At 36.7% G+C, this 22,807-nt stretch overlaps 2 protein-coding genes and 1 long non-coding RNA gene across 3 annotated transcripts; 1 reads left to right on the plus strand and 2 right to left on the minus strand.

Annotated features, from left to right (window-relative positions):
• The first annotated feature begins 1,731 nt into the window (after positions 1-1,731).
• LOC126621682 (uncharacterized) lies at positions 1,732-3,616 on the plus strand. The gene is made up of 3 exons (XR_007623134.1): positions 1,732-1,894; positions 2,580-2,638; positions 3,500-3,616. It is a non-coding gene; the product is annotated as an uncharacterized LOC126621682 (long non-coding RNA).
• Positions 3,617-17,355: 13,739 nt separating this feature from the next.
• Positions 17,356-20,864, minus strand: LOC126622668 (uncharacterized). Its single transcript, XM_050291417.1, has 6 exons — positions 20,342-20,864; positions 19,933-20,173; positions 19,572-19,701; positions 18,806-19,202; positions 18,321-18,641; positions 17,356-18,164 (listed from the first exon to the last, which is right to left on the minus strand). Exons 1-6 carry the CDS (start codon positions 20,862-20,864, stop codon positions 17,356-17,358), a joined length of 2,421 nt encoding a protein of 806 aa, XP_050147374.1.
• A 93-nt stretch (positions 20,865-20,957) lies between these two features.
• LOC126622669 (uncharacterized) lies at positions 20,958-22,807 on the minus strand. Its single transcript, XM_050291418.1, has 4 exons — positions 21,968-22,807; positions 21,638-21,907; positions 21,237-21,544; positions 20,958-21,177 (listed from the first exon to the last, which is right to left on the minus strand). The coding sequence occupies exons 1-4, from the start codon at positions 22,805-22,807 to the stop codon at positions 20,958-20,960; spliced, it is 1,638 nt and encodes a 545-aa protein (XP_050147375.1).

Here is a 22,807-nt window from a genome sequence, read left to right on the forward strand (position 1 = left end):
TTGCATATGTGTCATGTGTGGAGAAGAACCCTCTAGCTAATCCGTCATTTATCATTTTACCTTAATTTTATGTTTTTATCAATTCTGTAATTTAATTAAGTTTAATTTACTTTTCATCAAAACCAAACACCCATCCATTATTAAATTATATTATTTATTTAGTTTTCTTTATTGTTAGTCTTTTAATTTAATTTCCGTCCATTTCAGTTCCTAGTGTTTAATTTAATTGTTTTCATTATTTTGAGTCATTTTAAGTGTGTTTCGAGTTATTAGAGTTTTTAGCCTAGTTTTGTGTCCTTGAGTCTTATTTAATATTTTTAAGTTAATTTAATAGATTAGCAATCCCTCCTAATCCCCGGCCTAGAACGATACCCTACTTACATCTATACTACAATTGTCAAAAAGAGGGTTTAATTTGTGTGTTAACTTATTTTTCGCACCAAATTTTGGCGCCGTTGCCGGGGATTAGCAACTTTGCTAATCCTTTTATTTTTGTTTTTGTTTATGTTTATATTGGTGTTTGTGTATTTTACTTTTGATATTTGATTTATTTTTCTTTCTTTGATTTTAGGTTCAAATGGAGCCGAGGGAAATTTAAAGGAAAGATGCGTCCGGCTAAAGACGTTAAATCAAGCGCTTCTTGGGAGGCAACCCAAGCATTCAACGAAGGGAGACTTTGGAATCACTAGCCCAATCAGCTTTGCATTCTTCCACCCTTATCTTTACTGCTTTCATTTTGTTTTGTTTAGTTAGTTGTGTTATTTGGTTGATTTCTGTGAGTTTGTATTATTTAGTTTAAGTGTGGGGGAAGGTTAACCAAAGTCTCTTTACATTAATTTACATAAAAAAAAAAAGAAATTTAAAAATAAAAATAAAAAATAAAAAAGATAAAATTTAAAATTAATGATAAAAAAAAAAAAAAAAAAACAACAATTAAAAAAAATAATAATAATACATAAAATTAAAAAAAAAAAAAAAAATTAAAATTAAAATTTTACAATGATGTAAACTAATAGTATTCATTGGTCGGGTGGTGCTTCAGTAGTAGGCGGGGCTTTAGCAGTCGGCGGGGCCACAGAAGTAGGAGGCGGCAGAGGTTGATCAGTTGGAGCTTCACTACGCGGTGCCGCCCCAGAAGACGAAGGCAGATGCGGTTGGAACAAACCCACAAACCTCCGATGATCAAGTAAAATTTGACCATCGGTGTCCTGCATCTGGTCAATCTTCCTCTTCATACTGGTGGCATAGCTGTGTGCGAGCTTGTGCAATTCCTTATTCTCATGCTTGAGCCCTTTAATCTCTTGCTTGAGACTCTGTATTTCAGCCACCAAGGATTCAACGTGACGGGTTCGGGCATATAGGCGTTGGGCCATGTTGGATACGGAACTCGCACACTGCACGCTAAGAGCCAGAGACTCCTTCACAGCCAACTCATCAGACCGTCTAGCGAGCAGTCTGTTATCTCTGGGAGTGACAAGGTTTCGGGCCATCACCGCAGCGGTCATGTCATTTTTTATCACCGAATCCCCCACGGTAAGAGGACCGGTAGGGGATATGAAGGATGGGCGCCATATATTGTCTGGTGAAGGCGGAGCTGCCTCTTCACCAATGTTCAAGTCAAAACGACGATCGGAAGGGCCAGACATTTTTCAGAGGTGGTGAAGAAAGAAGAGAGTCGGAATGATCAAGATTAAACAAGTGCAAGAAGGGAGTGTTTACAGGAGGTATCAATCTCTTCGTCTCGTCAAGTAATACAACTTTCCTTTTTGTTTTACTCAATTTCGTTGAGTATTGAAGAAGTTATACTCATTTGAAAAATACCCAGTTTCCGGCGACCTCCGAGGCTTTCGAGGCCGTTTCCGGCCAAACAACGGCGAACTAGGTGTTGTACAAGGTACCATTCTCTTTGTCTCTTCAAGGGCTACAACTTTCGTTTTTGAATCACTTGATTTCGTTGAGAAATGACAAAGTTATGGCAATTTGAAAAACGGCCGCCGGAAAAACCAGTCCGGCGACCCAAGGAAGAAGAAGGTGCGCGTGGGGGCGCGTAGGTCCGTGCCTTCCTTGGCGCGTGGGGGCGCGTGCTACAGTAAAAATTATTTTAAAAATATGTCGACGTCCGTGACGTCGAGTAGATCACCGTGGTATATTCATATACCCAATTTGAGCACCGTATGAGAAAGTTATTAAGGATTGTTGGTTAGGTGTTCAAATAACGTTTTATAGTTTTTGCATTTAGGTGAAAATGTGAATTGAAGATCCGACCGTTGGATCGTTACCAAACTTTGATACGTTGTAATACGTAATATTTGAGGATTATTGGAACTTACAGATTGGGAATCCGAGTTACGGATCTTCCGGAATTGGAATTGTAAGTTCATAAAATAAAATGTTAACCGTCACTTAGTTTTGGAAATTGACGGAGATCCAACCGTTGGATGGTAATGAAATTTTAGGAGGTTATGGATTTAAAATCTGAGTGGTGGATCTTCCGGATCGATCTACGTAGTGACGTATTTTATATAAGTTATATATTCTATCGATATGAATTCTAAGGTTGGAATTGATTATTGTTTTAGGCGACGATCGTCATGACGCCTTGGCGTATTGTGCTAGGGAGTTGTAGGGCGAACTCCAGGTGAGTGGGCAGTTTTGTTTTCCGTATACATATATACTTGCCGTTTTCCCAGAAATTGAAAATGCATGAAATTATGCTTTAAATGAAAATGTATTAAAGTATATGAGATATATTAGTTGAAATGCCATGCATAGAAGTATGCGAAAAGTATATAGAAATGTGAATCGAATTGCCATGCATGAAATGATATGAATTGATATATGATGCATATGTATGAATTGGTGCGGCGGACGCACAGGTGAGTATCAGGTGAGTATTTAAATACTGTTATGATGATGTTGATATATATATTGAGCTCAAATCCTGCACCATGGTTTAGTGCTTATAGTATTCACCGCATCGCACGCTCGCCTTGGATCCAAGTAAATGCTGGTCGCACAGTCCACGCGGAGTGGGTGCGACGGGCCAGTCGTAGAGTGTTAGTGAGATTTCGATTGGTGGGTGACCTTAGATTATGTGCACAGATGATTGATGAGAAAGCACTAGAGCGTAACTTGTGTGCAGAAGGCCGGACAGGTCACAGAGGTGACTCCGGTAGAGTGAGAGTGATAGATTTTGAGCTCTAGGTTCAACCGTACAGGGCTATTAGAGGGCCTCCGGTTGATTACTTTCTTGCACCTGATATGATTATTGTTGATGCATCCATACTTAACTGTTGAATTAGACATGGCATGATTGATAAAGAAAAATGTTGAGATAGTAAAAATGAAGTTTTGAGAATATATATGTATATTTATATTTTACATTTCTGGGAAAGTATACAAGTTTTACGGAGAGGGGTTACAACGTTTTGAGAAATGTTTGGATTTGGAAAAGAATTGTTTTACTGACCCACTCAATTTTGGTTTTGCGCCCCTCCAGGTTCAAGAATCACAAAGGTGTGGTGACTACGAGGAATTCGACGGTGTTCTGACATATTGGACAAAATTAGGACTCACCTTCGGGTGTATCAACTTATAAATTGTATCTTAAAGCTTCCGTACTGTGCAAATGGTTACGTCACTCTCACGTGACGGCCAGCATGCCCTCCTACGGGGTGTGTCAATAGAAGCAGATGGTCATGAGCGCGCATAATTATTTGGGTTGTTTGGCATCAATCTTTCAACTAATTCTTGCAAAGAAGTCAACTTATCTGTTAAAGTGTGGACTTGGGCCTTCAATTGCTCATGACTTTCTTCATGTTCTAAACACATACGTTTATTACAACTTTGGCTATTTGAGGGATATGCATCTTTAGTACTAAAGCCAGCACCTACACCAAGAAGACGACCATGACTTGGGCCACCAATCACCTCCTTGTATATAACCCAATCATTTACTTCATTTTGTTCTTCCATAGCAGTATTCTTTTTGTTGTCCATTTTTTCCTTCAATAAAATGGTAATTTGTAAGCATAGGTAATACACACAATATCATGTAAAAAAAGGATTGAAATTATGATAACATACATAAAGTTCTTTAGCCTTTTCACTTGCCCAAGTTTCTTCACCTTCACTCTTATGCTTACTCACATGGAATTTTTTGAAACAATCAATCGGGCTAGGTTCAATTCCACTACGATCAAGCTATTAAGATTTTTAAAAAAATGTTCGTTAAATAAATTTTAAATATGCAAGAATGACGGTATGGAAACAAAGCATAAACATAGTATTTTTACCTCATTTTTCTGTACTTTGCCATTGGAACTGAACCTATGGTGTGCACAATTGTGGACTGCTCCCTATTGCACGCATTTTGCACACTTTGTTTCTGCATGAAAAAGAAAGCAAAATTAAAACCCAATCATCTCACACTAAGCATATACATGTACGGAAAATAATATATTAACCATCATAAGATGATATTTCTTATATTAAACTTTTACCTTCCATTCAGGTTTCTCCCACTTTTCAACCATTTTACACCAAAAATCTTTAGATACATTTGATGGGCAGTTAATGTATCTCTCCCCAGTAGTCTTGTACTTGTGAAAAACCGAATTCCTTAATGTGCTCATCCAATCGGCATATCTTGTTTTAATATGTAGTTCAAAAGTAGCCCTCATCTCTTCTTCAGAACACGTGTATGTGTATCCAGTTCCCTTGAAACGATCATACAATTCATCCATTTGCTCTTTTGGATAATCTTTAAATGTAATCCAAGGCCCTTTAATAACTTGATTAAAGAGCACCCCTATAGTTCTTGTAGCATTTGTGGTTACAATCCTATGAAAGTAAAATTAGATTAAAACACTCACATATCTAAATAGTTAACTATTTGACAATCATGCTTTTAGTGACTTGTGCTCATTACCTGCTATCATGTATTACAATCGGAGTGCCATTCCCATCTTTACCCTTAGCCTTCCCTCTACCTTTCTTTTTGGTAGGACCTAATCAATAAAAATAATAATGAGCATGTATGTTTAATAAATAACCAATTACAAAAATGCACATTTTCAAACCGATATAAATAAGGTATATTGGACACTTGATGGTTGATTCTCAATAGATGTTTGTTGTGTCTCATGTATTTCGCTACCATGTGATGGTTGGGTAACACCAAGTTGGTCTGAAGAGGGTGTAGGTGAATGAGTAGTAGTGTGCGGTGCTCTATTTTGACTCATTCCTCTCGTTGTCGTGGCTACAATTTTACAAAGAAAACACAAAGCTAAATAAGACATAATTATGAGAGAATTAGTTTCTTTTAGCATAGGACAAAGTTTATAAAACAAACAACAACTTTGAATCATGAAATTAAGCAAACGAAATATCACTCTCTTCTATCTTCAAGTATACTTTGAAGTTAAACTATACATTCCAATTTAATAATTGGTTTTATACCTAACCGTTCAACACTAGTTTGATATAATTTTTTTTAAGGATATATTATTAAAAATCAAACCAAATTAAACTGAATTTGTGCATATATTGTTTTTTTTTTCATCATGATTTTAATAAGTGTGAGGCAAACGGGGTTAGTTAATTTAAACTGCAAAAAATTTAGTTTTTAATCAAGTGCATGGCAAATATGGTTGGATTGTTTTTAGCCTAACATCAAGATTTAAGAGTTGGCCTACTTGAAATTGACTTATTTATTTTGTTAACCAAAGAATAAAGTTTTCAACTAAGCATATGATTTACTTGTTTTTAATTTCTATCAAGCTTATTTGAACTCGGGGATGGGAGAAAAAAATTGGAGATGAATCATCTAGTCCTCTTAGTTGATCTTCCTTTGTCTTCGGGTATTTGATTATAAATTTTATGATCAAACCCATACATTTTTTATTTTAATTTCATGATGCGTGTTATCAAACACAAAAATTGTTAGAAATTAGAATGATTCAAATTAATCCATCATATATATTATGGAAAAGCTACAAGTTTGATCGTCTAGTCATAGACCTAAAAACTACCAAATAAAAAAAACTACAAGTTTGATCGTCTAGTCAAGTCATAGACCTAAAAAGCTACAAGTTTGATGGCCAAGAATCCAGACTTGATTAGGCAAAGACAAAATCCCATTGTAGCTTTTCTTTTTGTACATATAAATTAAAAATCCACATATAAAATTACCTTGTATATTTGCATGTTGGGTCTCTTGCATTTCATTGTCATGTAGTTCAGTGGTGATATCATGTTGGTTTAAAGAGAGTCTAGATGACAGACGACGTGTACTTGATGAATTTTTTTGGCTCCTTCCCTTTTTTGCCATATCTATCAATCATACAAATACAAGAAAATTAGATGCCAATAGTACCAAAAGATAGAAAAATGAAAAAACGAAACCATGAAAGCTAAAATAAAATCGACTAGAATTAGGGTTTCAATGGCAAAAGGCAAAATATATACATAAACCCTAATTGTTAGAAAATCCCAGCAGCCATGAAAAATGAATAAAATTGAAATTTAATATATACATAAACCCTAAACTTAAAATTGGCACAAGGAGAACTCATTGTCACAAAACCTAAACTGGACAAACAAGATGACTTTAGGGTTACCTGTATGCTCACGGTTGTACACTTCAAATATTGAATATGGAGAGTTTTTGTTCCCTCCTTTGAAGGTTGGAGGCATTAATATAAATAATGGCATAGATGCAACCCTAATCTAATCAAGAGTGTAGTTTCCCTCCTTTTTTTTTTTTTGGCTGTGGGCGGAACAAATTTTAGGAAACATTTTTGGAAATTGGGAGAGAAAAGGGAGGGACATGCCAAAACCCTAATTAATTTGGAAAAAAAGCCAAACTGCTTAAATTGCATAAAAACAAGAGTTTGGGAATTGTGGGAAAAAGAAGAGGGAAGCCAAATTTATTTTTGGGAAACGGAAAAACACTAAATTCTACAAACATTTTTTTTTAAATATAAAATAATATTGTTCCATGCCATTCATTTAAGGAAAAAAGCCAAAACCCTGAACATTATCAAAAATTAATATTTGCAGTCTGGAAAATTAATTTGAATGATCTAACCGTCAAACTTGTTTCTATATGCTTCAAGATCGCATACGTAAAAAATTGCAAAAAATGGACATTCAGATATTAGGTAACGAGACGAGACCTTTTGACGGTTATAAACTCAAACTCATGATTTAACTGTGATCTTAACTCCGATTTTGATAATTTTTTACAAATACACTCCTCAACCCTATAAGACTATGATGAATGAATTTGATCATCAATTTAAAATATTTGCACTAGTGGATACCACAAATTATTATGTTCAACTTAATGAAAGTATAAAATAAACTCCAAGTGTTTTTTGAATCTGTCGTTTTGAAGGAATACACATTCTACAAAACTAGTTTCAACGATCCAACCGTCAAACTTATTGATATATGCTTCAAGATTGCATCCGTAAAAAATTGCAAAAAACAGACATTCAGATATTAGGTAACGAGATGAGACCTTTTGACGGTTTTAAACGCAAACTCACGATTTAACGGTGATCTTAACTCCGATTTAACGGTGATCTTAACTCCGATTTTGATGATTTTTTACAAATACACTCCTCAACCCTATAGGACTATGATGAATGAATTTGATCTTCAATTTAAAATATTTGCAGTACTGGATACCACAAATTATTATGTTCAACTTAATGAAAGTATAAAATAAACTCCAAGTGTTTGTTGAATATGTCGTTTTGAAGGAATACACATTCTGCAAAACTAGTTTCAACGATCTAACCGTCAAAATTATTGGTATATGCTTCAAGATCGTATTCGTAAAAAATTGCAAAAAACAGACATTCAAATTATTAGGTAACGAGACGAGACCTTTTGATGGTTATAAACGCAAACTCAAGATTTAACGGTGATCTTAACTCCGATTTTGATGATTTTTTACAAATACACTCCTCAACCCTATAAGACTATGATGAATGAATTTGATCATCAATTTAAAATATTTGCACTAGTGGATACCACAAATTATTATGTTCAACTTAATGAAAGTATAAAATAAACTCCAAGTGTTTTTTGAATCTGTCGTTTTGAAGGAATACACATTCTACAAAACTAGTTTCAACGATCCAACCGTCAAACTTATTGGTATATGCTTCAAGATCGCATCCGTAAAAAATTGCAAAAAACAGACATTCAGATATTAGGTACCGAGACGAGACCTTTTGACGGTTATAAAAGCAAACTCACGATTTAACGGTAATCTTAACTCCGATTTTGATGATTTTTTACAAATACACTCCTCAACCCTATAAGACTATGATGAATGAATTTGATCATCAATTTAAAATATTTGCACTAGTGGATACCACAAATTATTATGTTCAACTTAATGAAAGTATAAAATAAACTCCAAGTGTTTTTTGAATCTGTCGTTTTGAAGGAATACACATTCTACAAAACTAGTTTCAACGATCCAACCGTCAAACTTATTGGTATATGCTTCAAGATCGCATCCGTAAAAAATTGCAAAAAACAGACATTCAGATATTAGGTACCGAGACGAGACCTTTTGACGGTTATAAAAGCAAACTCACGATTTAACGGTAATCTTAACTCCGATTTTGATGATTTTTTACAAATACACTCCTCAACCCTATAAGACTATGATGAATGAATTTGATCTTCAATTTAAAATATTTGCACTACTGGATACCACAAATTATTATGTTACACTTAATGAAAATATAAAATAACCTCCAAGTGTTGTTGAATCTATCGTTTTGAAGGAATACACATTTTACAAAACTAGTTTCAACGATCCAACCGTCAAACTTATTGGTATATGCTTCAAGATCGCATACATAAAAAATTGCAAAAAACAAACATTCAGATATTAGGTAACAGGATGAAACCTTTCAATGGTTATAAACGAAAACTCATGATTTAACGGTTATTTTAACCCCAGCTGATTTTTACAACTACACTCCTAAGCCCTATAAGAGTGTGACGAACGAATTCGATCTTCAATTTAATATTTGCACTAATGGATAATACTATTTTAATATGATTTTATGTTTTTTTTTTGTCGAAAATACGGTTTTATTGTTGCGTGTATGTAATATTTTAATACCCAAATTAATGTATACAATCCCTCCACTTTAGTACTGCTTAATTATACCCAAAATATACCTACGTATAATTTTAGTTGGGATAAACAACTCTTGGATTTGTGAACTCCAATTCCTCCGTTTTATGGTTTGGGCATTCTTGACTTTCTCCCTCCATTCCGTCGGACGTCTGAAATCGCACGGGTTGGAACGTTGCTATTCTCTTCCTCCGCTGAGAAGTTTGTGAAATCACACGGGTTGGAACGCTGCTATTGGTTTGGGTATGCTCTCTGTGACTCCACTTTTGCTTGATTCTATTTTCCTTTCTTATTTGGATCAATGGAATTTTGGGTTTTCTTTTTTATGTTTAATTTTCTATAATTTTATTTGGCTCTGTTTGCGGTTGAGGGTAGTTGGAAGAAAAGCATGTATTCTGTAATCCATTGCAAACCCAGATGGACCGAGGATGCAGAGGAGATTCGGTTCCCTTTTTTTTTTTGCTTCTAAAAGCATATTTACGTTTGGTTGTATTGGACTCTCTGAGATTCTTAGGAGAAGAATGTTTGCTTCTAAAAGCATATTTACTTTTGGTTGTATTGGACTCTCTGAGATTCGGTTCCCTTTTTTTTGCTTCTAAATTCAATCTTTTAGACAAGCTTTTGAGTTTGGAGTGCAGGCTAGGCAGCTCAATGTTTTGCTTTTTGAATTGTTTTGTCCTATGTAGTCCATTTATAAAGTGTAAAATCTCCAAGCACAATTTCTGTTTTTTTAAACAATTATTCTCTACGGTGTTTCGTGTGTGAGGACACATGCTTATTCTCAGTGGTATTCTAATTTGTTTAGTTGGCTATAGAATAAGTTTTTTTTTAATCAATTATCCTGAAATAAACTCTCCAACAAGTGATGTATGAAATGAATTGGTGTATTATTTTATATGGAATGACATGAAGACTGAATTGGAGTTATGTAATTTGTGATTTTTGTTGTTCGTCTTGCTGAGATTTTTGTTAATTTTGTACCACTCTGTGTTGCAGCGGTATCACCATTGCCACCCAACAGACCCAATTAGCTGTAGTTCAATTACTGTTCTTGGAGGGAGGTAAAGCTATTATCTTTTTGTTCAAAGTGTTGGTTTTTTTTATTTGGCTGATATATTTTGTGTTTTTTTCTCTGTTGGTTTAGCCTATATTGAATTCCGCTATGTCTTAATGTTCACATATGCCCTATAAGTGGTGATTTTTTTAGTGTGACTGTCTATAACATTACATGGTGTTCACATGTCATCGTTTTGTTATTGGTATTTTGTATTTGTTGTTGCGTTTCATTCCGCTTTGATAGTGTTTAATAGATAACACTAAAGTTCTGCCAATTATGTTGGTTCACCGTAAGTTCTATGCTTTACAATAAACTGAACACTTGCAGTAAAAATGTTGATTATCTTACATAATTGCACAGTGGATTCATGGGTATGCATCGTGTGTGTTCAATACAGAGAGTTTGTTTCTTTTTTGTTTTTCTTTGAGGCACAAAAAAGGCAATCTGTTTTGCCTTTTTTTTTTCTTTTTTCTTTTCTCTTTCACTTTTTATTGGTTCAAATAATAAAGTTACAATTGAAAATACCTTATTTTTATTATTCTTCATCAAACTTAACCATGTCAACCCCTCATATTGCTTTTAAAATATAAGGTACGTTAGTAGAAGAAGTTTTGCCCTCTTTTCTCATTTTTAAACACGTAAAAAGATAATGTCTTCGTGTTTTTCTTTTTTTCATTAGCTTTGCACTGAATGGTGTTTTTTCTTTTTTTTTTCCTTTGTTTTGCACTGAAAGGAAAAGAGTGGCTCAGTGATTTGGTTAGCGTTTGAACGCTTATAGGGATCAAATATAGAGTCAAGGGATTTCAATGCAGTGTTTTGGTTTGCTATTATTTTCTATTATGTAATTAAAATATCATGTCCTGCTGAAAAAATGATACTGACGTTAATACTGAGAAACGCAATACGTTTATAGCTTTCGATAAAGACTGTTCGGTTCTTGCACGTGTGTGTCCCCCCAATTAGACACTATGTGTGAACTTTGTTCCATGCAGGGAAAAATGCCAATCGATAAATGTTGGATGCAATCTGGGAGGTCATCCGAAGATTATTTTAACGGAGTTGAAACTTTTCTTGATTATGCATACAACCATCTTCAGCCGAACGATGCTAAAATTTTATGTCCTTGCGTCAAGTGTAGTAATAGATACAAAAAAAGTTAAGGTTGAAGTACAACAACATCTTTATAATGGAATTATCAAAAATTATACTAGATGGTATTTGCATGGGGAGGATGAGAATGACGAGACTGATGAAAGCAACAGTGACAGTGATAGTGATGGTAGTGAGAATGATGTGATCAATATGGAACAAGATGATGATATGCATGGTTTAGTAGAAGAAGGCTGTCCACAGGATCCAAATAGAGATGCAGAAAAGTTTTACAAATTGTTAAAAGAGGCAGAGCAGCCATTGTACGATGGTTGTAAGTCGTATTTGGTAGGCATAAAAGCACACCACAAAGTAACACACAAATATCCTATTAATTTTCCTTATTAACACTAGGATTTATCAATTGTAGCATATGAAAATAAAGGTCTTTCCCGCAGAAGATTGTTTTATCTAACTACTTAAAATGTCACAAAAACTCGTTGCGGTCCCTACTGACCAGCCACCAAAACATAATTATTAGACTGACTTACACTGGTCTAAAGTCTATGAAATTTTACATGCAAATACTAGACACACAGTACGATAGTCTCACAAATATTTGGAATTTTTGGAGTTGATTTGCTATTTAAATTAAATCGTACAAAAACAGTACAGAAACAGATTTTGAGTAGATCACAAGTTTGAGAAAAATGAGTTAGGGGAATTGTTATCCACCACCAAATAATCATGCAAACATGTTATGTTTCATACAAATTCCTTTTATTTCCGGATGAAGATGCTCAAGTTGGCTCAATGTTAGAACACAACCTATTACTCTTTCTTACGTAGTATGTTAAGAGAATGGCGTTTTCAACTTAACGTAGTCCCTAGCATGCAATCTAGAATAGCGTGTTCATAGATTTAACAAGTAGAAATCATTAAGAACGAAAAGAGTTTGAGTCATCACAAGGCATGGTAAGTACTGACATTGTCTTACTTATCCTAGAAATTGGTTCACATGTTAATCGCAATTAACAAGTACTACTCTATAACATATGTAGGTCCTCATTCAACAAGGGCAGGCATACATATATTCATAGCATTTGAATCCTAAATATGCTTACTAAGTATGCATCCATAGAAAACATAAAAAGAATTCATCACTGACATAAGTAATAAACCAATTTTCATCCATTCATAAAAGCAATTCAACGAAATGTCATAACAAACTTGCAATCATATTCGGGGCTTCAAAACAGCCCCTAACTACTTAAAATTTAGTTACACATAATTCTCAAATTAAACCAAAAGTAAAATATGGGTTTGAGAAGATAAAACCAAGAAAAATAGAGTGAAGCCTCTTCTTCTTTCCTTCCTTGCTCTCTGCTTCTGTGCTTCTGCTCCCGCCAGTCTCTGCTTCTCTGTCCTCTGCTTCTGTGTTTTTTCTTTCTCCGCACACTTCCCTGCGCCTACTTCACTGCCCTCCGTTTCTGTGCTTCTGCTGCGCCTCTTCCTGCGCACTGCCTTCTGTCCGTGTCTCTCTGTGCTGTTTTTGCTCTCTCTCTATTTTCTGTTTTTATTCTTTTTTTTTCGTTTCCTTCAGTGTGTGTCCTCTCCTCTTGTCAGTCTCCCCACTCCCCACTTATTTCTTTTCTTTTATTTTCTTTTCAGCCAGCGCACTCCACTTCCTTCCCACTATTCTTTGTCTGCCGTGTCTCTCCCACTGTCTATTTTTTTCTTTTGTTTTTTTCACTCTGTGCTCTCCCACTGTCTATTTTTTTCTTTTGTTTTTTCACTCTGTAACTTTGGATAAAGATAATTGAAATATTCTGGACCCATCTGCACATAATAACGGACTGGATTAGGTTCAATTATACAAAACACAAAGTGTCCTGTCTCTTTCTTTTTATTTTTCTCCACTTTGCTTGAAATTAATCTTAAAGCAAATTTAATTGCACACTAACACAAGGTAAGGTAAAATGCCACCATTTTAACACAAAAACATCACAAAGACTTTAGAAATGGATGGTATAAATGCATGAAATATATGAGTGATCAAATACCCCCAAACTTGCATTTTTGCTAGTCCTCTAGTAAAGCAAAACAAAACCAAAACCACTCAACTAAAACTAGACTCAACAACTTAGTAGCCAACTTCTCAATTTCGATTTCAGAGATAAGTGCTAACCACGAAACAAACAACCAAAAACTAAGCAAGAGCTCAAAACATCATCCAATAGTTAACCAAATTTCCTTCAAACAAAACGTTGAAATGCCATATGTGAGCTAGCCATGTCAATGCAATTCCAAACTCCTTTAAATCATCATATGCAAACATGTGAGCTTCTCACAAGACATACGCTCATTCACTCATAAGTTTTGGTTAATTTGTTTCACTCAAGTGATCTCATTGTACATGCTGCCATATGCTTGCTTGTCCACCTAACTCGCTTATCAATATTTAAGTAATACCTTGGATCAATAGGACTTTATTACGGTTGTAATGGGGCTAAAGGTGATAGGCTAATGAAAGAAAGGATATGGAAATCAAAAATTTTGAGAAAGTACACTTTGATAGTTTTCCAACACCTCAATATCACACCACCTCAAATTGAAAGCAAAATAATAAAACCTCGAGCACCTATTACTCCCCAAATTTAACTTCAAAAGGAAATTTATACTCTACCGACACATTTTCAACAAATCAACACTCTCCAATTTTCATATATTTCGTTTTTTTTTTTTTTTTTTTTTTGATGAAAGAAACAAATCTGCAAAAGCTACATCACCCATCAAATTCACATTTCATTGTAATACACATGCTCCATCCATCTTTCTACGTATATGAAACTCCCAAGAGCACAACCCATGTAACACTTTCTCAAAACAATAAGGAATCGATTTTTTCGTATGGGCTCAACTCCAATATTGGAGCAAGGTAAAGAGATGTGGCTAACAAAGAAATGGCTTAGTTAAAGGCTCAATGGGCTACTACAGATAAACATAGCATATAAGGTAGGCATGAAAGGCTCAAACGATCCAAAGATGGCCTATATCACTTCCAAGTTATTACATGAATTGATTAATGAATCGAGTAGTATAAAGCAAGTTCTAGAGATACATGTACAGTGAGATCACACGCACAAGAAGGAATGAGATCGATGCATAATGGTTCAATCATGTATAGGCTCAAAAACTCACAAGGTTTACATAATCTCACATGATTCACATATGAAACGCTAAATCATGCTCAAGTTTCACATTGACAAGACTAGGCACATTTATTTTTCAAGTTGATTTCTGGAAATCACAGTTAACACAAAGACAACGAAAAGAACTTAGACTTCTTGGAAGTAAGAAGGAAATTAAGATCAAATCTCATCATTGAATTGAGAAGTACCTACAAACAACAACAACAAATATGAAAAAAAAACAAAATTTTTTATTTATTTATTTTTTTTCATTTTTTTTTAATTTTAAACAAGAAGTAAACTAACGAAATATATTTAAATATATTTCCACCCCCAAACTTAATTATAGCATTGTCCCCAATGATAATGAAAGGAATTTTTGAACAATAAGACATAAAAATGGAAGAAAAGAAATATAAAATGAAATAAAGACACATAAAGAAAATGAAAGAACACACCAATTTGTGTAGGCGAATCTCGAACTGGTTTGGAATCCTGAGCGAGGAATATCAGAGTTCCTTGGTTTCAAATCAGGCTCCTTCTGCTGGGTTGATTTGATTGTGCAGTCTGCATTCTTCTCTGCTTGTTTCTTCTGCACGGCGGGCAGGCACGAGGTAGAGGTATTGGTCTGTTTCTTTCTTCAATCTTTCCAAGTGCCCACCTCTTGCTTTCTTTCTCCTAGTCCCTAGCTGAGGATGAATTGGCAAATTGTCTCCACATGCTTCGAGGTATCATTTTCACTTCCCTTATCTGTTCCCCAGGCAGATGTGGTAGACGAAGAGAAAGCATAAAATGATGAAGATGAGTACTCGAAAGCAAGGCTAGGTAAGCAATCAGGAAGGGGTTCCAGGCAATCGGTTCCAGATCAGAAGATTGATACCAAGTGCTGGTTGATTGCTCTCTTTCTCCTTGTCCTAAAACAACGACAAGGAGAATGACAGGGAGAAAGCATGATATGAGATACTCTTGCTTTCAACCTTCATGATATGAAATACTTTTGCTTTGGATGGGTTGTTTGCAAAGGTACCCCAAGGAATAAGGAACACTGAGTGACTCGAGAGGGTTTGTTGGAAAGGCATTCTCGGAGATGATGGAAGGTTATGTATGTCTGCCTTGCCATGGAGGGTGAAGGTCGACATTTATAGGAAATAATAACCGGTACTGTTCTTTCACCCTTGTCGGCAACCGTTGGATGATTGAACAGTAAACTTCACGTGCTTTCTACTTTACCAAAAATCGTCGACAGATTGCCCGTGATTTCCGTAAGCTGAGTGTGCATATGACAGATGCTGACACGTCTGGAAAAGCATATGCCTCTCCGATTTCTGAGCTTCGTCTTCGAAATCTGAGCTCCGTCGAGTACAGAGGTTACATGTGACGAGTGCGGACAAATCTGGAACAAAGGATGGCCCGTGGTTTCTAAACAATCCCAACTTTTGAGAAAGCGAATGCCTCTTTGATTTTTTTAGTTGGCCTCTTCGATATCTAGAATTGCCTATTCGATCTCTGAAATCCCATCGCGTGCTGATTTATATAGAGGTATGCAGGACGTTCAAAGCACACTTGAATTTTTGCCCGTAAAAACTCCCTCTTTGCATTTCTACGATCTTGACTTGTCCGACCTCTTCTTTCTTCAACACCTCAGAAAAATGTCTGGCCCTTCCGACCGTCGTTTTGACTTGAACCTTGGTGAAGAGGCAGTTCCGCCTTCTCCAGACAACATATGGCGCTCATCCTTCATATCCCCTACTGGTCCTCTTACCGTTAGGGATTCGGTGATGAAGAATGATATGACAGCTGCGATGGTGGCCAGGAACCTTGTCACTCCCAAAGATAACAGACTACTCGCCAAACGGTCTGATGAGTTGGCTGTTAAGGAATCTCTGGCTCTCAGTGTGCAGTGTGCAGGTTCCGTGTCCAATATGGCCCAACGCCTATTTGCCCGAACCCGTTAAGTTGAATCATTGGCGGCTGAAGTGATGAGTCTCAAGCAGGAGATTAGAGGGCTTAAGCATGAAAATAAACAATTGCACAGGCTCGCACATAATTATACTACAAACATGAAGAGGAAGATTGACCAGATGCAGGAATCTGATGGTCAGATTTTACTTGATCATCAGCGGTTTATGGGTTTGTTCCAACAGCATTTGCCTTCGTCTTCTGGGGCTGTACCGCGTAGTGAAGCTCCAAATGATCAACCTCTGATGCCTCCTCCTTCTGGGGCTCCGCCGACTACTGAAGCTCCGCCGACTACTGAGACTTCTCTTAAGCAGCCTTTGTGAAGGCTCCCTGTTGTATTTATATGCTTAATGTTCCTTTCGTTTTTATGAATGTAAAAATACCTTGCAAGAAGTTGTGGTAGAGATTGCAAAATCATTACCTGCATAAAGGAACAAAAGTAGGACTTAAACACAAAAACCAGAAAACAAGAGAAAAACAGAACAAGAACATTTAAAATTATTCAAAATAAAGAAGAAAGATAGAAAGCTTGGGTTGCCTCCCAAGAAGCGCTTTCTTTAACGTCTTGCAGCCGGACGATGCCTCCAGTCACACTCCCCTATGTTCCATGGCATGGAAGTGAATTTCGAATGGAAGGTGATACTTGAAGTGATCCGGCATTTGGACTAAAAACTTCCCCAATTTGCAGTAAAATCAAATGATGACCCCCAAACTTTAATTCTGCAATCAACTCCAAGGGTGGACATAACCCAAATACAAAGAAAAGAAATAATTCAGTTTAGCACACAAGAAAATTGAAAATGACAAAAAAAGGCAATGAATATAAATATTGGGTTGCCTCCCAATAAGCGCTTGCTTTTACGTCCGCAGCCAGACGGTACCAAGAGTAATCATCCAAAGGGAACTGGTTCTTGAAGAGGTACAACCTCCACATCATGCTCCGCAAAAGACTCGTAATATGGCTTGAGTCTATGCCCATTCACTTTGAACATGTATCCGGTCTTTGCACTTTGGATTTCCACTGCACCATGAGGAAAAATATTTTTTATAACAAATGGACCAACCCATCGAGAACGAAGCTTACCTGGAAATAACCGAAGGTGAGAATTAAATAGAAGAACTTTCTGTCCAATGACAAAGCTCTTCCTTAAGATCATCTTGTCATGAAATGCCTTTGATTTCTCCTTGTATATTCGACTAGACTCGTATGCATCATTCCGGATTTCGTCTAACTCATTTAATTGAAGCTTCCTTTGCTTTCCGGCAACACTCATGTCCATGTTGTAGGCTTTGATCGCCCAATAAGCTTTGTGCTCTAACTCTACTGGAAGACGGCATGGTTTCCCATAAATTAACCGAAATGGGGACATTCCAATAGGAGTCTTATAGGCAGTCCTATAAGCCCACAATGCATCGTTCAAGCGCATGCTCCAATCCTTCCTACTAGGACTCACAGTTTTCTCCAAAATTTGCTTCACCTCACGATTTGATACTTCTGCTTGACCGCTAGTTTGCGGATGATAAGGTGTAGACACCTTATGTGTGACATTGTACTTCCTAAGCAACGCTTCAAATGTTCGATTGCAAAAATGACTCCCTCCATCGCTAATGATTGCTCTAGGTATTCCAAATCTTGCAAAGATGTTACTCTTAATAAAATCTGAAACAACTTTTGAATCATTAGTTTTGGTGGCTTTTGCTTCCACCCATTTAGAAACATAATCCACAGCCAATAAAATGTAAAGAAAACCATTTGAAGATGGAAAAGGTCCCATGAAATCAATGCCCCACACATCAAAGATCTCAACAACCAAAATAGGGGTTTGTGGCATTTGATTTCTTGGGCCCAAGTTACCTGTTAATTGACAACGATCACATGTTGCACAAAACTCGTATGCATCCTTAAACAAACTAGGCCAATAAACACCACTCTCTAACACCTTTAGGGCTGTCCTCTTTGCTCCAAAATGGCCACCACATGCATAAGAATGACAAAAAGTTAGAATAGATTTAAACTCATATTCAGGTACACACCTTCTAATCAATTTATCAGTGCAATATTTCCACAAATAAGGATCATCCCACTCGTAGTATTTGGCGATTTTGACAAGCTTATCTTTTTGAGCACGTGTAAAATCATCCAGAATCTTTTTTATGACCTTATAATTGGTAATATCTGCATACCAAGGGTCAGTAATCTTTAATGAAAATAGTTGCTCATCTGGAAAACTTTCACGTAAAGGGATGAGATATTCCTTTGTGTTTGAATGCACAAGTCGGCTAAGATGATCTGCTACAACATTCTCACTCCCTTTCTTATCCTTGATCTCCAAGTCAAACTCTTGAAGCAGAAGTATCCATCAAATGAGTCGTGGTTTTGCATCTTTTTTGTGAGTAGATACTTCAAAGCTGCATGGTCAGAAAACACAATAACTTTAGTCCCAATCAGATAAGATCTAAATTTTTCTAAAGCAAATACAACAGCTAGAAGCTCCTTCTCTGTTGTTGAATAATTCAATTGTGCATCATTGAGTGTTCGAGATGCATAACAGATGACATGTGGCACTTTGTTGACACACTGCCCTAGAACTACACCAACAGCATAGTCTGAACCATCGCACATTAACTCAAAAGGTAAACTCCAATCTGGTGGCATGATTACAGGAGCCGTGGATAACAACTCCTTAAGCTTATTGAATGCTACCACACACTCTTCATTCATATCAAATGTTACATCCTTTTGAAGTAAACGACACAAGGGTCTAGAAATCATTGAGAAGTCCTTCATAAACCTACGGTAGAAACCTGCATGTCCAAGAAAAGAACAAACCTCCCTGACAGTAGTAGGGATGGGTAAAGAACTAACAAGTTCTACTTTAGATTTATCAACTTCAATTCCCTTTTAAGATATGATATGCCCTAGAACTAATCCATGTGAAACCATGAAATGGCATTTTTCCCAATTTAACACTAGATTAGTTTCTTGACAACGTTTTAAAACTAAGGACAGATTATGTAGACATGTATCAAAAGAATCACCATAAACTGAAAAATCATCCATGAACACTTCAATTATTTTCTCAATCATATCAGAAAAGATACTTACCATACACCTCTGAAATGTGGCATGGGCGTTGCACAGTCCAAAAGGCATCTTCCGGTATGCAAATGTGCCAAATGGACATGTGGAAGTCGTCTTTTCTTGATCCTCCGGAGCAACTGCAATTTGATTATACCTAGAATAGCCATCAAGAAAACAATAATGAGAATGACCAGCTAGCCTTTCTAACATTTGATCAATGAATGGGACTGGAAAGTGATCCTTGCGTGTGGTGCTATTTATCTTTCGATAGTCTGTACAGACTCTCCAACTATTTTGCACACGTGTAGGCATTAGCTCATTAGCTTCATTCTTAACAATTGTGACTCCAGATCGTTTAGGGACTACTTGAATAGGGTTTACCCACTTGCTATCCGAAATAGGATATATGATGCCAATATCTAGAAGTTTGATAACCTCTTTTTTTACGACTTCCATCATGAGTGGCTTTAAACGGCGTTGAGCTTCCCTAGTTGGTTTTGCACCTTCTTCCAGCAGAATCCTATGCATACATGTAGCTGGATTTATACCTTTGATATCTGCAATGCTCCAAGCTATGGCAGTTTTGTGATCCTTCAGTACCCGGATCAGTTTCTCCCCCTCTTCTGCTGTGAGTTATGACGATATGATGACTGGTAATGTTTCATCCTCTCCCAAAAATACATACTTCAAATGTTTAGGGATCGGTTTAAGCTCCAATTTAGGTGCCTGAATCACAGAAGGAAGAGTTTTTTCATTAGAAGTAGGAAGAGAAATAAAATAGGAAGAACATTTACCACGAATTGGTGAAAGAGACTCAAGAGAGGCCACTGTTTGGATTAATTCTTCTTCAATGTGCTCTGAATAGTTAAAATTTCCATGTGTACTGCTATGCACTAATGCCTTCTCTAAATTATCTTGTCCCACACCTTTATTAAAACAATCCTGCACAAAATAGTCAAACACATCAATAGACAAACAAGATTCTAATTCACTAAGATACCTCATAGCATTGAAGATTCTGAACTTGACACTTTCCCCCTCAATTTCCATGGTTAAGGTACCATCGTAGACATCAATCTTCGTCCGTGCTATTCTAAAGAATGGTCTTCCCAATATAAGAGGAAGTGCAGTAGGCATAGGATCATGTTCCATCTCAAGAACAAAAAAGTCAGCGGGAAAAATGAGTTCATTCACTTGCACAAGTACATCCTCCAATAGGCCTTTGGGATATCTATTTGAACGATCTGCTAACTGGATTACTACCTTTGTTTCCTTCAAGTCTCCAAGGTTCAATGACTCATACACTGAATATGGCATCAGATTGATGGATGCCCCCAAATCACACAATGATCTCCCAAACTCTTTGCCTCCAATTACACATGGAATGGTAAAGTTACCGGCATCTTTCAACTACGGTGGCAGCTTTCTCTGCAAAACAGCTGATACTTCCTCGCTTAATGCCACAGTTTCTTGATCATTGAATCTCCTCTTGTTCGTACAAAGCTCTTTAAGGAACTTTGCATACTTGGGCACTTGTTTTATGGCATCTAAAAGAGGTAAGTTCACTTGGACTTTCCGGAAAGTATCCAATATTTCCTTATCAGTTTGCTCTTTCTTAGACTTCATAAACCTACGAGGAAAAGGAATAGGGACACATGAGTTAAACGAATTTTGAACTTCTTTACTTACCTTATCAGAATCTTTTTTGTTAATTCTGTATCTTTATGAGACTTTTCAGTTTCTGTTGAAGCCTCATCTTGCTCAAGATTCTTGGTTTGCAGCTCCCCTTGTTCAATTGTGTCTTTTCTAGTCCTCTTTTGCATCCTCGGCTGCTCAAAAACTTCTTTTCCACTCCTTAAAGTCACAACATTCATCTGCTCCGCATTTGGATTCACCACGGTTTGGATAGGCAACCTTCCTGGTTGGTGTTGTTGCCCCATCAAACTTGCTAACTGACTCATTTGGCGCTCAAGGTTTTCAATTGCTTTGTCTGTTTTCTGTTGATGAGATTAAGTAGAGTTAGCTAAAGAAGCAATTAAATCCTCAAGAGACTTACTTGGAGCTTGTTGTTGTTGAGGCTGAAATGGTGCCTGCGGTCTTGCTTGAAAGAAGCCAGGCGGACGATTATAGTTGTTGGGAACAGATTGTTGTCCATTGTTCCACTTTAAGTGTGGATGATCGCGCCATCCTGCATTATAGTTGTTGGAATATGGATCATACTTTTGCCTTTGTTGCCCTTGAAATCCTCCTAATGCATTAGCTTGCTCAAGACCACCTTGATCCATCAACGAAGGGCACATGTCCGTGGCATGTCCCATCATTGAACATACACCACACACCTGTTTTGGAGCCACAATAACCTGTTGCACAAGATTAGTCAAGTTAGCTAATTGTAATTCAATACTAGAATTAGCACTTACCTCGTTAACTTTCTTAAGAGGTAGCTCATCTCTCCCTCCAAATTGTCGTGTATTGCCAGCAATGTTCTTTAACAATGCCTTAGCATTAGTAGGCGTCTTGTCCATGAATGCTCCGCCACTTGCTGCATCAAGCATTACACGATCAGTACCATACAATCCCTCATAAAAGTATTGTATTAGTAAATGCTCTGAAATCTGATGGTTAGGACAAGATGCAACCAAATGTGTGAACCGCTCATAGTAATCTCCAAAGGGCTCTCCATGTTGTTGTCGGATTGCACATATGTCTTTCCTTATGCTTGCAGCTTTTGTGGCTGGAAAATATTGCTCCAAGAATGCTTGCTTCACCTGGTTCCATGTGTTCATTGATCCCGAAGGTAAATTGTAAAGCCACTCATTTGCCTTAGCTTCTAATGTAAATGGGAATGCCCTCAACTTGACTTGCTCCTCATCCACATTTGCTGGTCTCATTCCTGAGCATACCACGTGAAACTCCATGAGATGCTTGTTCGCATCCTCTATTGAGAAGCCATTGAACTTAGGCAAGTAGTGAATCATGCCGGACTTAAGCTCAAATCCTCCTTCTGCATTTGGATATGTGATGCACAAGGGTTGTTGATCCGTATTTAGCATTGTCAACTCCCTCAATGTACGGTTATCAGCCATGCCTTCTTGTGATTCCTCCTCCTCCTCTTCCGAACTTAAATGTGGTGGAGAAGATGATGGTAAAGACACCGATGCACACTTTTGCTTGATTTTTCTCTGAAGCTTTCGAAGGGTTCGTTCAATCTCTGGATCGTAGGAAGCTAGATCAATGCTCTTAGACTTTCGAGTATGCAT

Source organism: Malus sylvestris, chromosome 5 (assembly GCF_916048215.2).
Source record: "Malus sylvestris chromosome 5, drMalSylv7.2, whole genome shotgun sequence".
NCBI lineage: Eukaryota > Viridiplantae > Streptophyta > Magnoliopsida > Rosales > Rosaceae > Malus > Malus sylvestris.

Excerpts from the sequence above, each read along its gene's own strand:
- LOC126622669 (XM_050291418.1), bottom strand. The coding sequence starts at position 22,807 with ATGCATACTCGAAAGTCTAAGAGCATTGATCTAGCTTCCTACGATCCA. Across the intron at positions 21,908-21,967 it reads CTCTTAAGAAAGTTAACGAG|GTTATTGTGGCTCCAAAACA; the intron begins GTAAGTGCTAAT and ends CTTGTGCAACAG. Across the intron at positions 21,178-21,236 it reads ACAAAAAAGATTCTGATAAG|GTTTATGAAGTCTAAGAAAG; the intron begins GTAAGTAAAGAA and ends TTTTCCTCGTAG.
- LOC126622668 (XM_050291417.1), bottom strand. The coding sequence starts at position 20,864 with ATGCCATATTCAGTGTATGAGTCATTGAACCTTGGAGACTTGAAGGAA. Across the intron at positions 19,203-19,571 it reads CCACATTTCAGAGGTGTATG|GATGTAACATTTGATATGAA; the intron begins GTAAGTATCTTT and ends TTACTTCAAAAG. Across the intron at positions 18,642-18,805 it reads TGGATACTTCTGCTTCAAGA|ATATTACCAATTATAAGGTC; the intron begins GTTTGACTTGGA and ends CTTGGTATGCAG.